The following is a 12,245-nucleotide window of genomic DNA, read 5'->3' as shown; positions in this document are numbered from 1 at the left end:
ACTAAAAGTGCTTGGGATTGCATTAGGGTTTGAGCACCTCCTCTCCCTTGGGCTCATTGGATTTGGCACAATAAACTACCAAAAAATAAATTTCCATTATGATGTGGAAGGCTGTTAATAATTGCCTGAGTGTGGATGCTAAGATTAAAATGGCTAGAATTCCTATGGCATCTAAGTGTAATTGCTGTGTTTCAAGCCAGATGGAGGATATTAAGCATATTCTTTGTATCGGTGATTTTGCTAGACAAATTTGGCTTATGGCGTCAATTCAGTTAGGTGTGCATATGGGTGTTTTCTATACTTGGCAGGGTCAAATTGCTTTCTGATTTCATCGTGCTGGTAAGTCTTCTCAAGTTTGGATTGTTTTTGGCCTTCTTCCCTCCATTGTTTCTCGGAAACTTTGGGAGAGGCGTTGTAAAGCTAGGTATGATGGTCAGACTGAAATGGTTGAGACGGTTTGGCATGTTATTAAAAATTGGATTTGTCGACTCATGCAATTGAATAAGAATACTTTGAATCTTCCTAGTCAAGATATTGCCATTTTAAAGAGGTTGGATATTTTGATTCAGTTCCCAAAGCTTAAAAAGGTTTTTGTGGTGAAATGGACCCCGCCCCTACAGCTTAATACTGATGGCAGTAGCTTAGGGAATCATGGTCTGGCTGGGGCTGGAGGGGCCATTAGTAATGCAGGTGGTCAGATGCATGCGGCTTATTCTGTTTCCTTATGCCAGGGTTCTAATAATTTTGCTGAATTGAGAAGTTTGTTGGAAGGTGTCCGGAGGTGCTGTCAATTGAGTTTTTTTCAGGTTGATATTGGGACAGACTCTCAAATTTTGGTTGATTGGATTTGGAAGGAAGAGTGCAATATTTGGTATCTTGAGGATTATTGGGAAGAGCTTCAGGCTTGCCTTAATTGCTCGGATTATAAAGTGTGTAATGTATTTCATAAAGGTAATGTCGTGTCTGATTTCCTAGCCAAACATGGTACTAGGGGTCTTAATAGGGATTGGTTTGAGGATAGGGGTACTTTGCCCAGCAAGTTAAGAGGTCTCTTGTGCCTGGATAGAATTGGTCTTCCCTACTTGTGAATATCGTAGTGAGGTACACTTCTTCTTACCTCTATTTTCTTTGATATGCTATTATTTGCTTACTCTGTCTTTTTCTTGCAGGTGGTTTTTCCTTGGTTGGTTTTCTTGTTTGTAAGGTTAGTTTTTTGCCATTATGTAATTTGGTTTGATGGTTAAGGTTTTTTCAACCCGGGTTTTGGTGTTTTTGCATATTTGTAAGCCCCAGACTTTTGGTTTGTAACCATGGTTTTTCTCCTCCACAAGTGAGGGCTATCAATAAAATTGGAGTACCGTCCTCTTCTTAAAAAAGAAAAAAGGGAAGATTTAGTGTTGTTTCTCGAATTATTCTAATTTGAGTAATGCTATTATGCAGCCTCAGTTATACCCCTCACTTTATCCCATTGACGTGTGGGACATCTTTCATTTTCTTGTGTTTTTTATTAGTTATTTTACTAATTATTTTATTGATTCCTTTATTTTAAATTGATTATTATTATTATTATTACTATTATTATTATAGTATTTTATCCTTTTTATTGTTTAAGTTGTGTAATTTATTTTAATGTGCTTTTCTTGTTATTGATTACTATCTATCATTTATTGGCTCCTAATTTCAAATTATTTTATTGTTAAATTTTATTATTTTATTTTACTAGTACTTAATTATTGTGTTTTTAATTGTGATCTTTTATCTATTTTATTGTGCCCTTTTTATTTTGTGGGTCTTTCTTCTTGGTTTGGGCTTGTGTTTTGTGGGTTTTAGTTCCCTATTGGGCCCAGCCCGTGAGCAAGTGAAGCCCAACCCCCTCTCACCTTAAATGGCGTCGTTTGGCCAAAGCCCTTAGGGCTTCATCTCTTTTCTTTTTTTCGCAGTTGGTGCAACCCATCCCAAGCCAATAGACTCAAAAACCTGTGGACCCAAACCCCTCAAACTCTCCAACCGATGAATTGTAGCAGTTACCATCGCTGCTCTGCCAATTTTGGCGCCACTCTTGATCTTCCAGATTTTTATTTCCATTATAGTAAGTAATTTTTCAGAAAATTTATCAATATATAAATATATTTTTACACTAACTTATTTTTTACAATCTGATTGGTTGTAACAAACCTAGGGTCCGAGAAGTGTAGATTTATGGATTGTGGTTGTTGTTGGAGATGGGCCTTAGGCTGGATTCGGGGTGAGTTCGGTCCAGTCCGGTCTGGTCCGGGGAGGTTTTGTGGACCGGACCGGACCTATTCGGTCCAGGGTTTTCCCACCCTGGACCGGACCGAACTCCATCAGGACCGGTCCGGTCGGTCCAAGGTTGACTTTTTTTTTTTTTTTTTTTTATTTTTATCTAATGACATTTTTTTTAATATTTATGTAATTATATTGTAATATATTTAATATATATACATATAGTATACTATTATATATATTAGTAATATGCTAATACTATTATATAAATAATATATATAAATAATATTTATTTTTTTTTATTTCTATTCGGTCCGGTCCAGTCCGGTCCGGTCCGGGGTGAAAAACTCCCGGACCGGGACCGGACCGAATCTTTTCGGTCCCTTAAAAATGGGACCGGACCGGACCGGACCCAAACAGTGCCGGTCCGGTCGGTTTTGCCGGTCCGGACCGGCCGATGCTCACCCCTAGGCTGGATTGAAGGATGGGTTTATTTGTAGAGTTGGACTGTGATTGGTGTATTTTATCTAATGTGTATTTTATTTGGTTCATATAATGAAAGAGTCAACTCTAATCTGACTCAAATAACAAAATGAGTCATTTGGGCATGTGCCATCCCGGTTCGTGTCAGGTTAACCTATTCTACTCGGTCTTTGTGATATTCTATATATATATATACATATTTTCCAATCAATCTATTTAAAAACATAATTATTATATGTTTTAAGTTGCTACAGTATGTATATATATATATATATATATGGAAAATAGATCTACTTTCTACATTATAACTTGTTGATTAATAAATATTGAAGGAAATCATTAGTCCACAAAGAGGTTTACAAAAAGCTATATCACAAAGTAATGTGGCATGATGTAGTACTTAGATATAAAGCTTTTTTTTTTTTTTTTCATTTAAATTATTGTCAAGTCAATATGATATTCCACGCAATGCCACATCACCTTGTGAGGTATTTCGTGTGAATCTCTTTATAGGTGTATCAGTTCTCATAATTGAAATTGACAACAGAATTGAGAAATGATCTTTTATGTTTATATTTTTCTATGAGTTAAGTACTTATTACTTCACCTTATTAAATATGAGAAGTTATGTAAGAAAGTAAAAAAGAAAAATTATTTTCAATAAACCTTTAGAAACTTTAATTATGAAAGAAATAACAAAGAAAAAGAAATACCATATACTATGAGTCATGTGCCAAAAGATGCTTCAAGATCATAGTGAAACTATTTTCCTTTTCAAAATGCAAAATGTCTTACTTCGAATTCCTATACATATGTATATATTTTCAAATATTTACATAGAACCAGGTCATACGGGTTGACCCATGAATTCGCTTGGGTCAACCCGAGTTTGATCCAATTAATGTTGTGTCATATTTGGCTTGACCTAGATTGTCCCAAACTTCGTTATTCACAAGCCTAATCTTATTATTACATGTCCTGGTCATTTCATGTTCATGTGTCGTGTCAAATATTGTCCTCCCCAACCGCAGTCACCAAGAAAAAGGACGGATAGATCCAAATTACAGAATGTTTAAACTCTCAAAATTTAGTTAGTTTTTAGAGATGAAATGAGTTGAGATTAAAGTTGAAAGTTCAATAAAATATTAATAGAATATATTCTTTTAATATTCTTTTGTATTGAGATTTTTAAAAAAAATTGTTTATCTTATTTTGTGTGAGAATTTAAAAAAATTATAATGATTATATAAAATGAGATGAAAAGTTTTGTGAAGATTAATAGATGTTATTGATTGCTTATTTATACTTATAGAGTGCATGGATTTTTCATATTGAGTTGATGGATTGTAAAGATGCTCGTCATTGTCAAATCGTAGACGTAATTATTAAGTATTTTTATAGTAGAAGCACGTATGTACATTATGCATACACGGAAAGTAATTTTTCAATTGTACGCTAAATATGCTTAATAAAGTACGTGCATGCATTCAACATAAAGTTCAAACAATAAATATATTTTTAATAAAAGATAGATGAGTATTGTATAAAAAAAGATGCTAATTATAACTATATACTAAAAATTAAAGGGCAATTAGGGAATCCCCAAAAAGAGGGAATATGGATAATGTCTTTTGGATGCCTCCAAATTATCTATTTTGTTGTGAACTCAATGAAAAAGAGAGAGAATGAGAGAGAGCTCAGAGAGGTTTCGTTCTTCTTATTTAAATGAACCTAGAAATATCCCCATATATATAGGGGTACAAAAGTCTTAATTGATGTCTAAGACCTGGTCAATAATGACTGCTAATGTGGTCATACAATACAAATTGGTTTATAACTCTCCCCCTTTGAATGATCATATTTAAAAAATATGTCTTGTTAAAACCTTGTCAAGGAAAAACCCTGTGGGAAAAAACCAATGGTGAAGAAAAAAGAGTACAGTATTGATGTGTACCGTTTAGCGCTTTATGATTGTCTCATTAAAACCTTTCAAAAGAAAACCCAGTGGAATAAAACCTTAGCGAAGGAAAAAGAGTACAATCAGCACAAGTCTTCAAGACATTACTCCCCCTGAAAAGTGCATGATAATAAGTCTTCAAGTCTCCGCATTCCAATGTTTTGCATAATCTTCTTAAACGTTGCAGTTGGTAATGCTTGACATCAATTTCACATTTCTCTTCATAAATTGCAATGATCTCCTTATGTGGATCTGAAAGATAACCTGCATCTGTATATCCAACTAATTGTGGACTTGATCCATGTTGATAAAATAATCACAAATGAATCTTTCTGCTCATCAAATGATCGAACAACCATTAGAGTACTCAGGGGATGAGATTTGTCCATATAAAAGTGCTTTTATAGTGAAAGGCCTTTACGTTGATGCATCTCAATATTGTGTACCAACTCTTTAAATGATGCAGTTGATAATACTTTGGTAAACAAATTCATCATATTGACTCAAGATCATTAAATTCACTACTCTTCTGGAGTTCTTATAAATAATATAGTTAGTAGAGAATTCATCAAAATTAAACTTCTAACCTCCATATTCAACAAAAACGGTGGCCATCTTTTTAGACCAGATAAGCACCGCAGGATTTTTCAGCTCTTCTGTAGCTGTCAGGCGCCGCAGAGCTATGACGCTACATCTCTTGTCTCTTGTAGAGAGATGATTCACGAGAAAAACTGTGAAGCAATAGAGATGCTTTGCCATAATTTTCTTTATAAAAGAGATATTCAGTTCATCTTTATTCGCATCTCATCTTCTTCACTTTTATGTAATTATTCTGCATTTTTACTCTACAATCTCTTTCTGCATTCTTACTCTGCAATCTTTTTTTGCATTCATACTCTGAAATGGCTCAGCAATCTCCTCATGACCAATATATGAGGTATTTTGCACTTCGTTCACCGGTTGTTTCTGCTTCTTCTGTAGGTGCTATAATGCAATGCAATAATGATCTGATTAATGAGTTAGATAATGAAGCTATCTATGAGCTTGTGAGTCTGGGCACCCGATACTCATCAAGTATTGTCGTATTTTTTCAGCGACTACAATCCAAAACTTGTGGGGTTGACAAACTCCACGATAATATTTCTATCCTTCAACGATTTCTTCTAGAGTCCAACATGAAGATAGGAGCATTAAAGCAAGAAAATAGGAATTTAAAATCCTTGTTTAAATCTTCTTTTCGATTGCCTACTCCTTTAGATAAAGATGCCATGCAGATTCTTGAAAAACAAGAGCTTTTAAAGAATGAGGCGAAGAGCCTTAAATTTCTGTAATTTTGTTTCGAGATAATAAAATAATATTTCACAAATATTCATATTTGTGTTTCTATCTTCTGGTAAATGTTCTGTGTGCTCTTTTTTATTTCTCCTTTAATAATGCACACTTTTTACAAAACCGTAATATGAATCTGAAATACAAATTGTATTTAAGAGATAGTATTTCAGAACTAATGATTTCATTCATCTCCTCCTTGAAGCCGTAAGGGTTTCAGATTTATATTTCAAATATGTGCAGTTTTTATGAGCTCTTCTGGAGCCTCAATGACAATTAAATTATCTATATTAACTGCAATCAAAATTAATATAGATACTGAAAATATATTGACACTAGCTTGTTCCACGTGTGTTTGGATTGTTTTAGATCATATAAGACTTTTTGAAACTTGATAGAATAAGTATTTCAGGACTATATGTTTCATGCATTTCATATCTAGTAATCCATATAAATATGCAGTGAATCATGCATATCCAAACTCTCGGTAACTTTCAAGTTAATAAAAACCTCAATATAATTTCAACCACTTTAAAAGCATATCAATATTGTTTCTGCAAGAAATTGACATGTGATTTATATATCACATTTTCAAATTAGAAACTTCAGGCATTTTATATCCTTCAGGAATTTTCATATATATATGTAATCATCCATATAAATATGTAATGAATCATGCATATCCAAACTCTCTTTTCTTTATACAAATACCCACTGATATTCAACAAGCATCACCTCTTAGGTATTTGGACTACAAGTTCATATGTATCACATTTTACTATCGATATCAATTATCCAGGAATTGTTTCTTTCTATTTTGGCCAATATTTTTACGTCGGTATTCTTTGACGATTCTTGGCTCACTTTCTTCATTACTTCTAGTAATACTATCTTATATGAAAATACGTTATCGATAACTGTTTTATTTCTATCCAGAATTTCTCCAATATTCATGAAATGTATCGAGATCTCGTTATTTTTAGGTACCTGTCCCTCTTCAAGGGAAGACATTTCATGAAAAACCTCTTCATGAGGCACTCTTCAGGAGGATTATACTCTTCAGGAGTTTTTATGGGAGAATTTTGTACAGAAAGTTTGGATGGATCTTATTACTTATTTTGTGGGTACGACTTCTTCAAGAGCACAAATTTCTTTTCTTTGTGCTTTTCTCTTTCGGGATATTTTATCTTTTGTATCAATAGGTTTCACATGCTTTTAGACATGTCTTATGTTCATTAGATTGCTAAATTTCTTAATTGTCCTATGGGGACTTCGATCCTCACTGGGATTTTAGCAGCTAGAATATGAAACCTTTTTATCTTATTACATCCATAAATTAATTATTGAACTTTCAGTTCACATATGATAATCAAGATAATGTCGAATTATTTCATTTTATTTGCTTCTAGCAAATTTTTCTTTCCGCTCCTGGTCGTAAAACTTTATAGTAAAAGAATATTCTGGTTCTTTTATGGACGTCCATATGAAAATTTATTCGATTTATCGTAATTGATTTTGGATGATCAAGATAATCATGAAAAGTATACAAATATTTTAAATCATATCACTTTTGATGCTTCATAATATTTGATTCAATAGTTGTATAATATCATCTCAAAGAAAAAGCTGCTAGTTTTTCCAATATGAGCTTCTGGTCCGAAATTTTAGAAGTACTATAAAGATATTCATTAACATGTCCAAACTTTTGGTTTCTTTGAAAAATGCACCATTCGCTTCTGGGAATGAGTTTTTGTTAAGAAATCATGAGTCACGTCCTACTAGTATATAAACTATGTGAATAAAAATTGACCACAAATATAATTGAAATGTAAATTATGGAAATTTTAATTCGCCATAGATATAACTGAGATGTAAACTATGTGAATAAATATAGAATTTTATCAAGTTAAACTTTGAGATACTCAATAAAATTATTGATTTAGAGCGATCTTTCAGGGATACTCAATTTCTATTCCAAGATGAATCATATCATCAATAATTCATAACAAGTATAAAAAAATAGATAAAACTTGTATATAAACTATGTGAATAAAAATTGACCACAGATATAATTGAAATGTAAATTATGAAAATTTTAATTCACCATAGATATAACTGAGACGTAAACTATGTGAATAAACATATAATTTTATCAAGTAATAATAAGGAATATAATCTTTAATACTCACCTTGAGAATTGCAAATAGTATATTAAAAAACTTACTTGAAGTAGAAGACCACTAGTTTCAGAATCATCAGAACCTTCGTGACAACTTGGCACTGGTTCCAAAAAATGGAACTCCTTGGTAGAATCGAAGCAACCTGCCATGCGCCGAAACTGGAGGATGTGTATGTCGATATTATATATATATATATATATATATTTATTTATTTGTTATTATTATTATTATTTTAATTAATGGTGAACTGTCGCTTGCCATTTCTGACTTTACAGTGTACGAGAATCGTGCAAAAATGGCATTCCATCTGAGTTGGTTTCAAAGAGGCTTAGGAGGGTCAAGTCAGAGCCAACCAATTTAGAAAAAGAAATCCAGTAGCCCGAGGTGGGTCCGGATTCTTTGCTAATGCTACGCCACCGGCTAAGAGGCACGTTGAGCTAGGCACCACCTCTCTTTCCCAACTTGGAGATTGCCGAGACTGCCCTTTCAAAAGCCTCGGTGTTCACAGTGACTCCATCATCGACCGCTCCAAAGTCTGTTAGGTTAAACACTACGGGCCTCAGCAGCGTGTTTTCTTCAAAAAATTCAGCTCAAAGAAATGATTTTTATCTTGATCAGGAATAGGAATCCTTTTTCAATGTTTTCTTTGGTTCGTGTTGTCCTGAGGACACTTGCCCGAGAAAATATATCCTCTGCACCAAGATTAGCCCCAACACCAAGAGGCTCAAGATCAGCAAAAGCCAAGGAGAAGAATCTTATGATCAGGCCCGAGAAGAGAGATTTTTTTGTGTCGAATAAAAAAAAAATCAACCCCAACGATTCTAGAGATCGCTAATCAGGAGAATATCTTCAACGCCCTTTGATTTCAACTCTTCTGCTTTCTCAATGAACCCCATGTGGATAGCCACCAACAAAGGATTCCGGAAATACATCTAGCTATGATCCATACGCAGCAGCCTCGGCAGTCAGCCTCTCTGCCTTATCCAAAGTAGCAATGATATCGTAGAACACCGTTGAAGCCTGAACCACCGTGGCCCTGACCGTGAGCCTCTGGAGAAGAACGAGGTGATAAAGATGGGGTGGACCCTGGCGAACTAGGCAGGGACAACGCTGGACCGTCCTATCACGGGCATGTCGACAGCGAACTCGATATAGCAGAAGGCGGAAAGGAGGGCACAGAGGCCGGCGTTCTTCATTCTCACACTCTAATATCAGTATCGTCACTCGGGTTGTCGAGGACCAACTCTAAGTGCATAACCAATCTTCTCTACGTGGGTTGGTCGGAGATGATCGGTGGTCATGGATCTTGAACTAGGCACCATGGATAGCATCAGATCGGGGCCGAGCTACCCAATCCCGCCGACGGCACCGAGGAAGGCGACCTTGAAGGCTCCGGCGTTTATTTTGTGGTCAGAAGCGACCGAGTACCAGAGTCGGTTCAATAGAAGCCTTGATTAGCTCAGACGCTGCCTCGTTTTCTTATAAGTCAGCTCCACCTTCGTTGTTTTCGATCTGGGTCTGTGGCTTAGAAGTTCTCCCAGTTCCACACAGAGGATGCCTGGGACGGAGTGCTGGGTAGGTGGGGTTGGCGTGGCAGGCAGTGGGAAAAATTGCATCGTGCTGATAACGTGTTGTGAACTGAATGAAAAAGAGAGAGAAGAAAAGTCCAAGAGAGAGAATGAGAGAGAGCTCAGAGAGGTTTCATTCTTCTTATTCAAATGAACCTAGAAATATCCCCATATATATAGGGGTACAAAAGTCTTAATTGACGTCTAAGATCTGGTTAATAATGATGGTTAATGTGGTCATATAATACAAGTTAGTTTATAACATATCTATAATAAATGACTATAGTAGCATATTGTAACAGTAGAGTAATGCAAGCCAAAAGCGTGCAAGCTTGTGTAGCTCCTTTGTAAAAAGGTGGATGCTACTTGAAATAGAGTAGATTTTTTTATACATAATTTTATGATGGGTTCTATCTATTTTTAAGCGCCAGACTTAATTTTTTAAATTTGTAGAAATCGTTAAAATCAATAGTACAGTCTTCGTAGACTTAGAGGACATAGTGAAATAAATTTGGGACCGTGGGTTTGTTTTCAGCCTTACGTTCCCTGATCCAGAAATTAGTACTTTTGCTTAACAGAAGATGTGCTCCATAGGGAACTTCTGACCCCAAAAAATCCAGATAGATCTGTTTTGATATGAGATTGCATTCATCTCATTTATCTGATCTCTTCATTAATCCACCCAGTACAGATCACCGCACCTCAGTGAAGTGAAGAGCCTCTGATCCACACAGCAGTGATCGACATTAATGGCATCTAGAGATTTAAGAGAGCCAACATCCACAATGGGAACAATTATAAATATTTCTGAGGAAGGAGAATCTGATCAGAAGCTGATACGGAAGTTCACCAAGCAGGAACTCGACTTGATCGACAAGCAGGCAACGAAATATTCCGAAGAAGCCAAAAAGTTAGAAGAAGAAGCCCACCGTAGAAACACTAGCTGCATCTACAGAGTCCTCCCGAGGCTCAGGAAAATCAATGACAACTCGTTATACGAACCCAACAAGGTCTCCATCGGGCCCTACTACTACCACCTTCGTAGTGAAAAGTTTATGATGGCCGAAGATTGCAAGCGGAAGTGCTTCGTCTCCTTGCTGGCCAAGAACATGAATAAAGACGGGGAAATTGATATCTATAAAAGCTGCATGCAAAAAATAGGCCAACATGAAGGGAAGATCAGAAAGTGTTATTCCGAAGATTTCCAAGTCAACGGTATCGAATTTCTCGAAACGATGGTTCTTGATGCGTGTTTTATAATAGGAATCATTGAAATGTTTGGAAACTTGAAGACAGAGGCCGACTTCAGCGAATCTCTTGCAGCCTTGGAGTGGATGGTACCGTATTTCTACAGGGACTTTCTCTTGCTAGAGAATCAGATCCCCTTATTCGTTCTGACAGAGATATATGCGCTTATCCATAAAATTCCTGTCTGGAGAAGTACATCCAAGCTGATGGTTTCTGCTTTGGGATTCTTTAAGAACGGAATGATAATATCCGACTCAATTTTCAATTCCATGGAACGCTACATACTCATCCATGATGAGAAAATAATGGATCTGAAGCATAGGGTACTCCCGGTCTTGCATTTGCTGGACTTGGTTTCGTTTAGTTTAACCATGCCACTCAATATCCCGCAGGGACCAAGACCTAGTTTATTTGTAAAACCTCCACCCATTGGCTGCATCTCGAAGCTCCGGCTAGCAGGGATTAAGGTCAGTCCGGGCAAGAAAAGGAGCTTCCTAGAAGTGAAATTCAGGAAAGGTTCGATTGAGATGCCAAACATAGCCATCGACGACTTGATGAGATGTGTGTTGCTGAACTTAGTGGCATTCGAGCAGTGCCACCAGGGAAGCCGCAAGTACTTCACGGTTTACGCTAGTTTTTTGGACAGCCTGGTGAACACCAGCGAGGACTTCGAGTACCTTCGCAAGCGCAATGTCATTGACAATTACCACCTTGCGGACGACTCCAAGGCTGTGGACTTCATCAACCGTGCGGGAAAGGATTTGGTACTCACTGATAATTACGACTTCTACTTGCAGGAATTGTACGAGGATGTGGAGAAGCATCATTATCAGAAGTGGCGGCTGTGGAAGTGGGCGAGCGTCAAGTGGGAGAGCTTCAAGCGGGAGTATTTTGACAAGCCGTGGTTGCTTCTGTCGGCAGCTGGTGGCATTTTGCTAGTAGTGGCTACGTCATTCCAGGCCGTAATGGCCTTCTTAACTTACAAGTATAAAAATTGCTAGCCTAGCTACCAATTAGGTAATTAATTAGGTTATAATTATTTCTCTCGATTATTATGATCACTCGATATCATGGTTTTAGAAAGTTTGATCAATCGCTACTTTTAGCGATATGATATCCGTCGACTTTGGTATGATGGGTTGTTTGGCATGTTTTTTTTTTTTTTTTAATATGAAATTATTATTTAGTTTTTCTTTTCGACTTTTCAAATTGTCCACAAAATCCATATATCATTAT

General features: G+C 36.1%; 1 protein-coding gene across 1 annotated transcript; it reads left to right on the top strand.

The window, feature by feature from the left end:
* The first annotated feature begins 10,546 nt into the window (after window positions 1–10,546).
* LOC122298883 (UPF0481 protein At3g47200-like) lies at window positions 10,547–12,010 on the top strand. The gene has a single exon (XM_043108726.1). The coding sequence runs from the start codon at window positions 10,547–10,549 to the stop codon at window positions 12,008–12,010; it is 1,464 nt and encodes a 487-aa protein (XP_042964660.1).
* The last annotated feature ends 235 nt before the right edge of the window (window positions 12,011–12,245 follow it).

The sequence above is a fragment of the Carya illinoinensis genome, chromosome 16, assembly GCF_018687715.1.
Source record: "Carya illinoinensis cultivar Pawnee chromosome 16, C.illinoinensisPawnee_v1, whole genome shotgun sequence".
NCBI lineage: Eukaryota > Viridiplantae > Streptophyta > Magnoliopsida > Fagales > Juglandaceae > Carya > Carya illinoinensis.
The sequence above is the reverse complement of the archived record's forward strand: the minus strand, read 5'-3'. Positions and strand labels throughout refer to the sequence as shown.